Source organism: Myotis yumanensis, unplaced genomic scaffold (assembly GCF_028538775.1).
Source record: "Myotis yumanensis isolate MYYU_CA2020_CCGP unplaced genomic scaffold, mMyoYum1.0.hap1 SCAF_22, whole genome shotgun sequence".
In the NCBI taxonomy this organism is placed as follows: domain Eukaryota; kingdom Metazoa; phylum Chordata; class Mammalia; order Chiroptera; family Vespertilionidae; genus Myotis; species Myotis yumanensis.
Genome location: NW_027223773.1, coordinates 1,465,518 through 1,480,474, shown reverse-complemented (window position 1 = coordinate 1,480,474; position 14,957 = coordinate 1,465,518). Strand labels below are relative to the sequence as shown.

The 14,957-nt window shown below is 55.4% G+C and overlaps 1 protein-coding gene across 2 annotated transcripts in view; it reads left to right on the top strand.

The window, feature by feature from the left end:
• NEK7 (NIMA related kinase 7) overlaps positions 1 to 14,741 on the top strand; it is a 39,804-nt gene extending 25,063 nt beyond the window's left edge. For both annotated transcript variants that reach the window (XM_070401464.1, XM_070401466.1), the window contains exons 7-10: positions 589 to 696; positions 4,047 to 4,141; positions 8,335 to 8,448; positions 11,885 to 14,741. In XM_070401464.1, coding sequence (XP_070257565.1) covers positions 589 to 696; positions 4,047 to 4,141; positions 8,335 to 8,448; positions 11,885 to 11,995 — 428 coding nt within the window. In that variant the 3' untranslated portion in view covers positions 11,996 to 14,741. The remainder of the gene's footprint in view (positions 1 to 588; positions 697 to 4,046; positions 4,142 to 8,334; positions 8,449 to 11,884) is intronic.
• The last annotated feature ends 216 nt before the right edge of the window (positions 14,742 to 14,957 follow it).

Sequence of the window (14,957 nt, the reverse complement as noted above, 5' to 3'; positions counted from 1 at the left end):
GGAGCGAATAAAAGGGGGGCCTCCCCCGGTGCGCTGAGTCTGTGAGGCTGCTTAGGGTTCACAGGTGCAGCGCTGGCTCTCAGCGTCTTGGCTGGGAGTCCGATGGTTGGTAACGGGAAGCTTCCATCACTAAAGAATCGGTCCCTTGGTTTGGGGGCGTGAGAAATGTCAGTGATACACATCTGAGCTAAGGTTTCTAGGCCTCTACGTCAGTTATATGCACAGAGCGTGTGATTTTATATTTTACGTAAATATGTCAATAAATAGAGATTTTATTTAAAATTGACGTGAAAGGGACACAATTATTTATGCTTTGTATTTCACAAGAGTTTATTTGAAAAGGGGGAAAATGTGTTTTAAATGAAAATTATTCGTGACCTGAATCATGCTGCCTTCATTATTATTTGTCTCAGAGGACTGAGGACACCGAAATAGAAGGATATATAAAAGCTACTCAAAATAAAGCAGTCGGTTCACAATTCAAACAGACTGACTCTTTAGGATGCACTTTACCGGGAAATGTGACTTTTGATCCTTGAAAGCAGCTACGCTGGCCTCACCTCTCCCGACGCCTGCATTTGTCCGCAGATATCAAACCCGCCAACGTGTTCATCACGGCCACGGGCGTGGTCAAGCTCGGGGACCTGGGCCTCGGCCGCTTCTTCAGCTCCAAGACCACCGCGGCGCACTCCTTAGGTGAGCGGCCAAGGAGGTCCGTCCAGGGGCAGCCCCCCCGGGGGGTGGGGGGGGACTCGCCAGGCGGCCGCCCACACGCAGCTCCTCCTTCTAATCAGACTGGTGACGGCTCCGCGGGTCCTGGGTGGACCCCACTCCCTGCAGTCTCGTGGCTCTTGGTCAAGGAGTCAGTGAGCAGACTCGGTCTAGCTGTCGTCGCCATGGAACCCTCCTTTTATTTACGTTATTCCCCCTGACAGAGAATATGTGTTGTTCCCTAACCTTCACGAATGAAGAGTGTGATGGCCTGTGAGTGACCTAACAGCGTAACGCGTGTGGGCGTGTTGTCCGAACGCCAGCGTGTGCGTGCAGATGTGCGGCCGCTGTGTCGCGTGACGGTCGTGGTGGTACCAGACATGCGGCCTGACAAGACCGCCCTTGTCTTCCTGGGTCCCGCTCTTGCTGGGACGTTTCACGTTTATTTTTCTTGTCTGATCGCTGTGGCTGCGACTCCTAATGCTCTGGGGAAAGGAGGCAAAGGGGCATCCTGTCTCGGCTCTGATCTTAAGGAAGAGCTGTCAGCTTCTCACTGCGGACGGTGCTAGGAGCTGCGGGCCTGTCGGGTGTGATGGCCTCTGTGGTGTTGAGGCGCGTTTCCTTTATACCCACTTTGTTGGGAGTTTGTGCCAGAAATTGGTGTTGAGTTTTGTCAAATGTTTGGGAGTTTTTGGGCATCTATTAAAGTGCTTCTGTGGATTTTAATCTCGTGTTTTGTTGATGTGGTGGATGTTAAAACATCCTTACAGCCCTGGAATAAATCCCACTTGGTCATGATTATGATTTTTAGATGTATTTTCGAATTTGATTAGCTAATACTTTGTTGAAGATTTTTGCACCTATGTTTTTCAGGAATCGGGGCCTATATGTATGTCTGTATTTTCCTGTCTTTCTCTGGTTTTGGTGTCAGGGTAATGCTGGCCTCATAGAACGAGTTTGGAAGCATTCATTTATCTGTAATTTTTGGGAATAATTTGAAGGACACTTAATTCTTCTTTAAATGTTTGGTAGAATTCACGTGTGAAGCGATCTGGACTTGATGTCTTGTTTGTTGGGAGTTTTTTTAGATTTTATTATTGATTTAATTTCATTATTAATGAGTCTCCTCAGAATTTCTTCCTGAGTTCATCTTGGGAGATTGTACGTATCGAAAAGTTTATCCATTTCTTTTTTGATCGTCCTTATGTTGGCGTGTAATTGTTCACGGTAACCTCTTATGACCCTTTGTGCTTCTGTGGTATCAGTCATAATTTTTCCTGTTTCATTTCTGACTTTATTTTGGCCTTCTCCCCCCCCCCCCCCCCCCCCGCAAGTCTGGCTAAAGGTTTATCAATCTTGCTTTTCTTTTCAAAGAACCAGCTCTTACTTCCATTGATGTTTTCCTGTGCTTTGGTCTCTAATCTGTTTTCTCTATGATCTTCACACTTTTCTTTCTTCTACTAACTTTGGACCTTTCCTGGCTCCCTGGATGTAGGTTGGGTGCTCGTTGGAGAGGTTTCTGTGTCCTGAGGTAAGGCCTGCATCGCGATGTGCTTCCTCTTAGAACTGCTCTGCTTTGGACCGAAGGTTGAATGCTGCGCTCTCATTGGTCTCAGGCATATTCTGCTTTCCTCTTCATTCTCTGCTCAGCTCCCCCTGTTTGCGTGTCTCCCGTTTTCTTGTCGGTGATCTCGTTGTATGCATGGTGGTCGGGACAGCTGCTGCCTCTGACGCCTGCCTTTAGATTCGCCGAGTGGCTCTGCCCTCCAGGAGGGTCCTGGGGTGTCCCGTGTGCACTTGGAAGGCACGTGCGCTCGATGCTGCGGAGGGTGTGTCCCACGTCGGTTCTGTCCATCGGCCTGTTGTGTTGTTGGGCCATTGTCTCCCATGGATCTTCTGTCCCGACGTCTGTCCACTGGGAAGCGGCTCTGAAAGTCCTGCTGTCCCTTCCCCTTGTCGTGTTTGCTTTGTAGACGTTGGGGCCTTCTGTGCTGGGCGCACAGACACCTACAGATGTCACACCCCCCGTGGCAGTAGCCCTTTTATTGCCTGTGCTGTGCTGTTGTTTTTTAAGGGAGAAAATAATACAGATTCTGTAAACAAGTCCTTCTCTGTCGTCACTGTTAGTTTATTATGAGTTCTCGTGTGTTAAGTGAAAATGTGTATTTCATTCTCGGGGCTTTCTCCTGAGTACCAGTCCTGCTTCTGAGTGGCTCCCTCCCCTCCGTGGACTGGAATAGGGAGGAGATGAGAGGTGATTCTAACGAAACTTACTTAGATACCCAACCTGCTGTAAGTCCGCCGAAGGGGCACGTGCGTCACTGGAGACAGATGGCCCCGCCCGCCCTGCCCGTTCTGGTCCAGCTGTCCCAAGAAGGCCCAGCGTGCTCCGGCCGTGGCGGTGACAGACACAGCTGTCATGCATTTAGGGAAAGGGTCTGGGAAGGACTGTATGTCCATTCAATTTGACGTGTGGGAATGTATTTCCATTTCCTGAGCGTTGAGGCTTCTCGGCCTCTGCCAGGCGGCGAGAGGGAAGGACGGACCCGGGTCGGAGAGGAGGCCCAGCTTCGCGCTCCCACGAGAGCCCCGGCCGCACGCAGGCGCACTCGGTACAGAGAGAGGGCGAGTGGGACCCTCGGCCTGTGGCCAGCAGTTCACTTTGAATTCAGTCAGTGACTGTGACCCTCCTCCTCCCACTTCTCAGAGGGGACTGGACATGTGTCCATCAGGAGGTGAGTAGCCCACGTGGATTTACATGTGAACACATTTCTGAGATGTGTGTCACCTAAATGTTAAGGTAAAGCATGCATATTTTGTAAAAAAATACGTTTAATACATGCTTACCTCTCATGTTGACGGTAGTTGTGGTGGCACGATCAGAAACGGCCGTAAGGAAGAGAAAGAGGCGTTAGCACGTCAACACCCCAAACCAGAGTCACCGGGAGCCCCCAGTGTCCACAAGTCGCCGTGGGGACCCCGGCAGTTCTCAGGCCCCGGCCTCTCACAGGCGTGGCCCAGCCCCTCGACGTCCCAGCGCCCTCACGTCGTTCAGAGCGGGCGTGAGGCGGCGGCGAGGGCTCCCACGGGGCGGTGTGGAGGGCGCAGGCCCCATCGTGTTCTCGGGTGTTTCTGTGAGAGCTGACGAGTCCGACTGACTGCTGTTCGCGGGTCTGCGAGGAGAGAGGGGTTGGAAAGTTTCGCGTTTTCTCAGAAACAGTTTTGTGACTGTAGTGAGTGTCTCGGTGACACTTTAATCCAGAACTTTGAGTGTAATCTCTCTCCAGGCTGCCCCTCACCTGCCTCCCCTCCTTCTCACTGGGTGTGTTTTGCAGTGGGCACCCCATACTACATGTCTCCCGAGAGAATACACGAAAACGGCTACAACTTCAAGTCGGACATCTGGTCTCTGGGCTGCCTGCTGTACGAGGTAGGTCCTGTCTGTGAACTCGTGTCCGGGCCTTCCTCGCTGCCCTGCGTTCCCCCATCCTGACAGGAGGCACTGATGTTACCCTGGGTGGTGAGTAAGAATTCATGGTGAATTACGAGTCCGTGGGCGTGGTAACTGCTTTTATAACGGAACTTAGTGACTGTACATTCCTGCACATTCACTTTCTTTAATATCTTTTTAGATTACTTTCCTTTTGATGAGAATTTTACTTTTTAATTTTTTTTATGTTGACATGATGTTTTCAGCATCTTATTTATAAAAATACATTTGAACATCTGTGACAAAACTGGCTTATCCGTGCATTGCAGCAGAGGGCTAATGGAATGGATTTAACATGTGAAAGCAACAGGAAAGATCTTTATCACCGTTAGTTTTCCCTTTCATGTGGGCTTAAGGAGAGCAAGCAAACAGATCATTCTCCTGATTGCATTTCCACGAGGAACAATTTGTATTGGTCCGCTGGGTGCAGCGCTCTCTGCCGGGCGACCGCTGACCATTCCCCACGGGGACACGGTGTAGGCTGACCCTCCCGCACACACTGCGGGCGGCACCCACACGGGGAGGGGGGCGTAGTGTGACCCCACATGCCTCTCACCGAGCGAGGGCACCAAAGAGGGGCTTCAGCTAGAACTGAAGAGGCATCTCCGAGGATTAAAGGCTCCGCGCCAGCGCTGTCATTTCAGAACTAGCCCACATCTAAGTAACTCTAGTAATAAAGGAAAATGAGGGGTGATTCACTGAGTCCCCTTCCCGGGTCAGTGTCACCAAGGAAGCCTGAGGGGGCGCGTGGAGGCCAGTGCGTCCCGTACGCCCTGTGTGTCTCTTGGCCTCTTTCTTAAATGAGCTGCACACGGTGAGGCCTCCGGTTCTTTGCCCACCTCTGCTCGGGAGTGGGGCTTCGAGGGTTATTTTTAACGTGAATCCTGATCATGGATCCTTGTTTCACTGATTGCGGGTTCACGTCCCCATTTTAAAGAGGCTATTTATTTTGGGATCACTTACTTTCTCTCCCTACTAAGTGACTAGTGATTACTTAGAAAGAAAGGGTTTTTAAACGTTCTTAACTATGTCCCTCGGATAATGTGTATCATGAAAAATGATGAGTTGGTGATGTAGCAGTTATTTTATGTGTGCGTGTGATAGTGCTTTATCCTGGGTGATATTTTGTTAAAATCTGGCACAGTGTCAAAAAGAGCTGATTTGATTATTAAGTGACTAATGTTGAAAGGTCACGATCACGCGGATGCGTTTAATACCCGCTTAGATCTCAGATTCCTCCCGGCAGCGTCTGCTGTGATCACAGCAACACCTTCCTTTCAGACCCGAGAATGGGCAGCAGAGTGAGTCCCCGATGAGATTCAGTGAAAGAGAGAAAGTTCGGGGGAAGTTTGCAGCTTCTTTAGGGCCACAGGCCTCGGGTCAGGACTGGGCCGTCCTCCACACCTGGGCCTGGCCGGGGGGTTGGGGGGGCGGTGTCCTCTCTGTGTCCCGAAGGGCCACCCCCTAATGGCTTCGGGGGCCACTCCTCCGCCCACTGGCTTCCAGGCTGTGGGTGATAGTGAACTGAAGTGTGTGTCCCGGGACATTAGCTTCCATTCAGTGCGATTTGCTCAGTTCCTGCGAGCAGATCGTTCGGGGAACTGGGAATCTTCTAGAGATTTACTCCACATTCATGTTGTATCTGCTCCCAGTTAGGGTTTAATAGCACGATACGGGAGCCTTTAAAACTGGCCGTCCGATGACACGGGCCTTTCTCATGGTTCCCACTAAGAATGTGCCATGAAGGAGCCGGAGCCTTTGCCGCAAATGCATTTGAAACTCAGAAAATTGGACTTTCCAATACTCCCGAGACCTCAAAAAAAAATAAAATAAATAACCCCGCACACCTCGCAGCAACGTTTTAATTGATATGCAACAAAGTAGACTTTGCTAATTAAAACCAAGATGCCGCCTTGGCTACAGGGACCTTTACACGGAAAAGGAGGTTTTACACGGCTCTTTATTGTTCAGCTCAGCGGCGGCCTCCGCGCCGGGTTGGAGGTTGGTGGCTTACGGTTCAAAAAAAGAGAGAGCTGCCAGCGGCCCGCAGACAGACAGCGGCCCGGTCCCCGCGACGCCCCCGGAATACTGATCAGGGGCGCCGGGCCCCGGAGGTCAGGGAGCGCGTCAATCAGCCCGCGGCCGGCTCCGCGCGGAGCATCAAATTAGCCTGAAAAATTCAGCTGCCGGGAGGCGAGGGCGCGCAGCTGTCAGGCCCGCGCCGGGCGGCACTAATGAAGCAGATGAATAGTGCAGGAGCTGGAAAATAAAAACAGGACAGTTGACATTTTTCATCTGTCAGAGCAGGAGACGCGTGAGAACACACCGTCCCTGTTAACCCCCGAGGGCCCATGGCTCCGTCCTGCGTGGAGCCCCTGGCGCAGGCGTGGGGCCCGTCCCGTGGACGGAGCCGTTGGCATACACAGCCCTGTCCGCAATGGCCTATTTTATCAGAAAGTGTCCTTGCGTTTATTTAAAACATATTCTTATTGATGTCAGGAAGGGAGAGGGGGAGAGAGAGAGACATCCATGATGAGAGAGAACCATGGATCGGCTGCCTCCTGCACGCCCCCCACTGGGGACCGAGCCTGCACCCTGGCATGTGCCCTGACCAGGAATCGAACCGGGGACCCTTCAGTCTGCAGGCTGACGCTCTATCCACTGAGCCACACCAGCCGGGGCTGTCCTTGCATTCTGAACACAAAAACACGTGATTCTGATGGGAGCCCCTCTTTTAGAAACCTCCTCCCCATGGGGTGTTCTCTGTGATCGGGGACATTCAGATCCCCCCTTCCCTCTCCCTGGGAGCTGTTCGAGGTGTTTGTGTAGGACCCTGGGATTGTACGTAAGATGCAGGCTGGGCCTCCCGTCTGCGGCTGGGCCGCCGGGCCGCCCTCCTGCCCGAGGCACCGAAGGGGTTAAAGCCGGGCCCCGCAGACATGAGAGCGTTCGGCACTGCGTCCCCCGACGCTCCTGAGTGCACAGCACGGACAAGCGTGTCTCACATGCACTGCCCGTCGGGGGCGCACGCCTTGTCCTCCCCGCTCGCGATTAGCGGTGGGAAAGGGGTGACTGGCTCGGGCACCCCCGCGCCCGAGTCCTCGCTGCTGTGCCTCCCGCGCCCGGGGGCTGAACGGGACGTGAACATTCAAAACAGTGTTTGAGTTTGTAACCTGCTTCCCGCGTCCTCGCTGCACGCTAAGTGCCAGCCCAGAGCCCTGGCTGGGAATCAGTTTGAATTCAATGTCCTTTAAAAGTTGTTCATTCCTTGAGTTGTTTTGTTTTTTTGCATTAAAAATGTCACTTGGATGCCTGGACGTGGTGCCTGTGAGTCTTAGAGCTTTTGAACATAGTCAGTGGTTTTCTGAGATGCTTCCAAAGGGAAACGGTTCCAGGTCACTGCAGATTGAGGGTCGGGTGGGGGCTCGGGTGGGGACCCTCTTCCACAGAAACGATGGTGCGAGAGCAGTGCCCGCATTCTCCTCCCTGAGCCGCTGCTGGTGACAGTTCAGCGTTAGCTCAGCTTTGTGTCTGTTATATTCCGGCCGTTACCTGTTCCATATAGACTGGCGGTTCTCAACCTGTGGGTCGCGACCCCTTTGGCGGTCCAACGACCCTTTCACAGGGGTCGCCTAAGACCATCCTGCATATCAGATATTTACATGACGATTCATAACAGTAGCAACATGACAGTGATGAAGTAGCAACGAAAATAATCTTATGGTTGGGGGTCCCCACAACACGAGGAACTGTATTTAAAGGGCCAGAAGGCTGAGAACCGCTGGTGTAGACCATCAGGGTGTGTTTAGTCATGAGGTAATACTAGCTGCTTTGATGGCCACTAGTTACAACGAATTCCAGTTTACTTTATGTCCTTTTTCTTGTTGCGTTGTACATGCCTATACGTAAATATACGATAACCATTTCTCCCTTTTAGGGGATTTAAATGTGGAAACCAAACAACCAAACATTGAAGTAGGATTTCTAGAGGTTCCCAGAGAATGGCCGGACAGGGGTGCCCGTGAGCACCAGAGGCCTCACCGGGAGGGTCTGTCCCCGTGTCCGGCCCGGGTGGCGCCGGGTGGGTCCCGGGCAGCGGCCTCTGACGACCTGGGTGTCCCGGGCTTTTGCAGATGGCCGCCCTGCAGAGCCCCTTCTACGGCGACAAGATGAACCTGTACTCGCTGTGCAAGAAGATCGAGCAGTGTGACTACCCACCGCTGCCTTCCGACCACTACTCGGAGGAGGTGAGTGCTCGGCCGCGCAGCCGTCGGCCCGTCCGTCCGTCCGTCCGCCCGCCCGCCCGCCCGCCCACCTGCCCGCATTCGCGCTGCCCGAGGGACGCGCCCTTCCCCAAACACACGGCTGTCCGTGCAGGCGGCAGAGGTGGCCCTTCTCACCGTTACAGTCCCTGGAGACTCCTGAACACAAAAACATGTGATTCTGATGGGAGCCCCTCTTTTAGAAACCTCCTCCCCATGGGGTGTTCTCTGTGATCGGGGACATTCAGATTCCCTCTTCCCTCTCCCCGGGAGCTGTTCGAGGTGTTTGTGCAGGACCTTGGGATTGTACGTCAGATGCAGGCTGGGCCTCCCGTCTGTGGCTGGGCCTCCGGGCCGCCCTAAGTTGTGTCTAAGTTGACCCTGCGATTCGTGGATGGAGTGGTGTAGACTCGGCCACTTGGGCTGCGCCGGGACCCGCCTGGGGCAGTCAGGGCTCAGCCCGGCTCAGGCCCAAGCTGCTGGTCCCGTGTCGTGTGTCCACATGTCCCCAGGCCCCTCTTCAGGGGCAGCTCCGCCCTCCCTCACCCTCAGAACTACAGGCAATCAGAACTTTCCTCTTTGGCACAGCCCCCTCCTGTCGTGTCTTCCCAGAACAGAAGTGAGCGTCTCGGCCACGTGTCCCTCAGCCTCATGCTTTTGTCCCCCCTCCTCCCCCCCGCCCCCACCCTGCAGCACCTGTCCTGCCCCGCCTCTGGCCGCACGCAGGTTCCCACGGGCGGGTCTCTGGCTCCGCTGTGGCCCTGTGAGGAGTGGATGGAGCCGCAGGGACCTGGTGGAAGCTCTGCCTGCGTGAGCCTCGAGGCTGAGCCTCGCTGCTTGGGGAACCCGCTGAAAGGAATTGCCTGGGCTCCATCAGCATCTCCCGTTTTAGCCAAACACATGATTGTAGCGATTCCCTCATGACGGTAGCAACCCCGGCGTGATGTCACCTGTGAGGGAGACACGCGGAGCAGCAGGCCTCAGTCAGCTGCGTGTGGCCTGTTCACGTCTCCGGGAGCTGGTGGAGGCCCCCGGGGAGGACGATGAGGGCATCTGTGTGCCCGGGAGAAGGGGAAGGAGCGAAGGAGGAGCATGAAGTCGCTGTGCTGCTCGCTGGTGGGTGGTGCCAGCTTTCTGTTCGCACGCAGAGCCCCGGTTCCGTTTCCGTTTCTGTCTCTGCGGGACCTGGAGCCGCCGGGCTGGAACAGTGAACCCTAAAGGGCTGCCTGAGTGTCCGGCCTCCGCGTAGCGCCTCTTGCTGGGCGTGGATGGGGGTCATCGGCCGCCTGCTTTGTGTCCGCAGCCTTTGCATCAGGTCATTAGAGCGAACACGGCGCGGGCAGCGAGCTAATCAGAGTGTTATGTTTGCTGGACGGTGTGCGGCCTGCGAGCCGTTCCTAATGGCTGTTGGGCTGGAATATCATCAACGCGGCTTTGCACAGAGCGCTCGGCGGCCGTGCGCACAGCGCCGGGCTCGGCATGTCAGGGCCGACCCTTTGTTGTGTCACTCAGGCCGCTTCCCTCCGCGAGGCATGAATATTTCACGCGCCCGCACCTCCGCGCTCCTCCTGCACTAATTTCCGCGCCGCATTTGCATTTCACATGCGGCTGATGAGGGGATGCGGGCGCAGCGGGCGGTTGCCATGGTGACCTCAGCAGGATTTTAATGATGGGGCCGCATGGTGGAAGCGCCTGCCTGCGGGGCCACTTCTGGCCGCCGAGTGGGAGGTCGGGCAGATGTCAGAGTCCGCGGAGTCTGCCCCATGGAAGGCCCCGGGTCGGAGGGACCGGCGGCCTCCTCCCTCCACGGTGGTCCCGGCCCCGTGGTCTCCCACGGGCAGCACCTTCCTCCCGTGGCCCAGGAGGTCCTGAGCCTGGTGAGCAGGAGGCTGTGCTGTCCAGGTCCACACGCAGCCAGGTCCTTCCAGAGAAACGAGACATGGAAGGCGCGACTGACGAGGACCCGGATGCGGGCAGCTTCGCAGAGACGTCCCGGGATGGGAGCTCTGGGGGCAGATGTGCCGACGGGCCTCTCTCCTGGTGGGCAGCCCACGCTGCCTGTGGAACCCTCACTCCCATTCCTGCCGGGGAAGCCCAGCAGGTCCCAGCTGCCGCTCAGCGGGGCTTTCGGTCGGTTCAAGTCCAAGTCTGTGTCACTTCAGGGTGGGAGCGTACAGGACACGATGAAAAATGTCGTGTCAGGTTTGTAAACTGGCTTTTCATCCCGACCAGCCAGGAGGTGTCAGTTTATGGCTAAACGGTAACGGGCTCTGTAGCTTCCCAACCCTCCCCTCCCCATTCTGCTAGAAGTTCAGTGGGTCTCCGTGTCTTTATGGGCACCGTTACCTCTTTCTGAAACACTCTTTCCTGGTCTTGACCAGGCCAGTGGGGTCTCAGGTTGTCCTGCCTGCCCCTGCTCGCCCCTACCCGCTGGCCCCTCCTCCTGGGCTTCCCCTCCAGGCCACTGGCCCTGCTCCTGGAGGTCACTGCTCACCATCGGCTGCAGCCGCCCGTCGGCCTGCAGGGCCTGGGCACTGAGGCTCAGGGGAGACTAAGGAAAGGGGAGAGAGAGAGTAAGGTGACCACGGAGAAAAGATAGGATTTCTAGTGTTGTCTGCTCTGTCGCAGGAGCACAAATGGGCATCTTCAGCCCCTCTCAGAGGTAGAGCTTAATGGCTGTGAAGAGATTCTGGCAATTTGGTGATTTCACAAGCGCTAATGTACTGACCAGAAAGAGTTAATGCAAGTTTTTGAAAAACCTAAATGATTCCTAAAGACCTACGTATAAGGCAGAGAATCTGGCTGCTGGTTGTGGAAAAGGCCTCTTGTTGAAGTTAAATGTGTGGGGGCGACATTGTTGGGAAGGCTGTTTCGTGTCAGTGTGCGACTCCATGACGCGCCATCTGCGTGTGCGCTGTGCCCACCCCCAGCCGGTCTCCGTCCGCCCGTCACCCGGTAGTTGACTCCTCTACCCTCTGCTGCCCCCCACGCTCCCTCTGTCACCAGCATGCTGTTGTCTGTGTCCGTGAGTGTTTGCTTGTTTTTCTTTTGTTCATTTGTAGTTTTTGGTAGTTTTCCCACCTGTGAGTGAAACCAGACGCTTCTTGACTCTCTGTCCGACCTCTCGCTGGGCGTGATGTCCTCCAGGCCCACCGTGTGGTCGCAAGGGCAGCACCTCGTGTGGGAAGCGCCCTTTGCTTGCCACTGATGCTCACCAGTGAGCGGCGTCCTGGCCCCTCCACCGGGTGGGGATGACATCCACGCAGTCGCGTGTGTCTCGGTCAGATGAACACGTGGCCAGAACACCCGCTTCCTCCCCTGCGTCCGGCTGCTCAGGCCCCGTCCGTCCGTCCGTCCGTCCGTCCGTCTGTCTCGGTGCGTGGCCCCCGGGTTCTGAGTGTCCTGCCTTCTGTCCCCGCAGCTCCGGCAGCTGGTGAACATGTGCATCAACCCCGACCCCGAGAAGCGGCCGGACATCGCCTATGTGTATGACGTGGCCAAGCGGATGCACGCGTGCACCGCGAGCAGCTGAGCCGGGGCGTGGACAGCCCAGCGCCCCAGAGCCTCTCCTGCAGCTCAGACCCCGGCGTCGGTCTGGGGGCGAGACGACTCCTCAGAGCTCGGCGCTTGGAACCCTTCCCCCGTTTTCAGATCAGCTTCATCGTCCCCATGTCAGTCGCCTTCCTGCCAACCCAGTGACTTGGGAGTAATCGGATTGCACGTTGGGAGCGTGAGCGGCACAGGATGGTTCTCCGGCTGAAGATGGGAGACTCAGCGAGGTTTCTCCTGACGACTTGTGTGGGGACCGACTCTCAGTGCCAAACGCGGGCGCCGCGGGCCCTCGTCCGGGGAGACGCCGCCGGAGCGGGCGCCTGGGGCCGCGGGCCTCCCAGCTGCGGACACGACATGAGACCACTGGACTCTGGTGGTCGTTTTCTCTTTCAAGGTTGGACTCTGTGCTTTAGTTCTTAGCATTGTAGCTGTTGCAATGTAATTCTTAAGAGAGATGTCACTATTGGAGAAACATTGAGACTTCTTCACATTCAAAATGCAGCTCTGAAATGTGAAACCATTTGGGGACAGAATGTGAGTCAGACACTGAAGAGTTTCCCGCCTTGTTTTGTCTTGTTTTCCCACCTTTGACGTCCTCTCCGCATTAAAACGTATTCATGACCCCGTTTAAAAGTGGTTAAGGCTGGCGTGGCTGGCGTGGCGGTGACCGTGGAGGGTGCGTTCCCGAGGCTTTCTCTGTTTCTATTACTGTTTGTACATGTGGAAATAGCCTTTGAGTCATCTTGCAGTGCCGTCTTTGTTTCCTTACAAACCTGAGGGCTTAACCCACGGCTGTGCCCTAGAGTGTAAGCACCTGCTTTTATTCATGGATTTTGTGGGCGCCTCATCGATCCCCTTCAGAAAACCTTTTGTATTCTCCAAGTTCCTTCCTTATTTATGTCCTACGTGCATCTTACCTGGGACTGTCTCGGATCCTGACCACCTTGTGCCCTAAGAAGGATGTGGTGGATGGAGGCCATGTTTCCTACCCTCGCCCAGCGCGCCATCTGCACGTGGTTGTCGGAGGTCGGAGGGGAGGAAGGAGGGAGGTGTGCGGGTCCGTGCGGGCGACAAGGCGTGACTCAGCATGTGTGTAAAGAGGTGAGAGCCGGCGGGGGATGGATCCGGGGAGGCGGACGTTTATTTCTGTTGCGAAGCTCTGAGCACGTGCTGCATCCACGCGTGGGGAGAGCGAGGGCGGCGCTTCGTGGAGGGCGAGGAAGTGGACGGTCTCGTGGAGGCCGTGCGGGCACGTCTGTTCTCCGCGTGCCCCGTGCAAGTGGTGACCAGAGCGGCCGTCACCGCCAAGGGACAACTCGGTGCCACCCTGTGACCTTGCTGTGATCTTGGGATCCGACCTCCTGCCCACGCACCCACATCTTGGGAGAACAGCGCCCTCTAGCGGATAGAACCCACCGCCGGCCCTGTGTCTTCATGTAAGTATCTCTCTTACAGCCACTGGGATACGTTCAAGTTGTGTGTTCACTTTAAAAGTGCAGAGGGCACCCAGGGGTACACCCTGCCTCTCCCCGGGGTGCCCAGCCCCGGATCTTCATCGGTGAGTCTTCATCGGTGACGGCACCTGGGAACGAGGGGGTTGATCTTGGGAGAGGCACACGGGCCTGGGGGGCTGTGTGTGCGGGCTGGTGCGTGTTTTCCCAGGTCCCAGCGCCTGAGTGACAAGTGACACGCGCCCTGAGCGCCCACAGACTGGTCTCCCGCGACGGGGAGGGTGGGTTTTGTCGCCCAGGGGCGCGATGGGGTTGGTGAAATGAGGTGTTCCTCGCTGAGAACCGACACCCTCCTTTTTCTTGCAATCTCCAAAAATCCCCGGATCTAAAACCTATCGGCTGCGCCCCTCACGGCGCTTAAAACTCATAAGCGAAGGAGTGAGCTTCTCTTTCCAGCGACTCCGTCTGCCGGGAGGAAATCGGGGGGAGGGGGAGGGGGGAATCGAACGGTCAGGGGAACCCGTGGTCATTTTCCACACGAGGAAACTTGCCGTCGCGTCCATCTTTCTCCTGGAGAGGCCACTGGGTGAAAAACCAAGTTTGACTTTGAGGGGGGTCATTGCGAAGCACCGCGAAGGCGGTCAGGAGTTCAGAGTTTTATGATCGCACGTCAAATGTTGTTCTTTATATACTTCTGTTGCTAGGTGAGTTTCGTATTGATTAAGCAAAGCATTTGACTTGATTCGAGGGGCAGTCAAATGAAAGGTGCATCTGATTCTAAGCCTGATGGAGACAGCGGTACCCTGGTGACGTGGGTGATGCCGGTGTGTACGCCGAGGGTTGGGGTGGTGGCCGGGGGTGTCCCTGTATAAATAAAGCGCTCACTCCCGCGTGCAATGAGTGTAGATTTACTGATGCCACAGCGCTGCCCGCGTGTGCCCGCCCTCCCCGTTCCCGTTACAGAACCCCGTCCCTGTGTCCATGTACTCCAGCTGTGGCTGTTCACATTTACATGATATTTATTTTAGCCAAAATGTTACTCACGTGAAATGTTTTTCCCTTTACAATGAATGTATTATGTGTATAACCCGAAAGTGCATAATCCCCCGTGCCTCGTATTCCCATAGTTCTGTCCTGCGGACTTCCTTTGTGAAATACTTTTATTTTGTTAATGCTTCTGATACACAGACTGAGAGCACTCGGATGTCAGCTTGGAACATTGTATCGTATCCTAATATCAATAAAAACATACCGTTCAAAACCGAGCACAATAAACTGTCTGTGTCTCTGTGATGTTTCCCCTCACGTCTGCCATGATCTCTCACCACCATCCTACTTCGGAAACAGCCCTTCCCCGGGCCCCTCGCTCCATTGTCCTGGAGTCGCCCCAGATCAGCCTGTCGGGGCGACGGGGGAGCCTGGCTGTGCCCTGAACTGCGGCACGTCGTCCCGCCCCTCTTCTCTCCAGCACGACACCTGTCACCTCCGTGT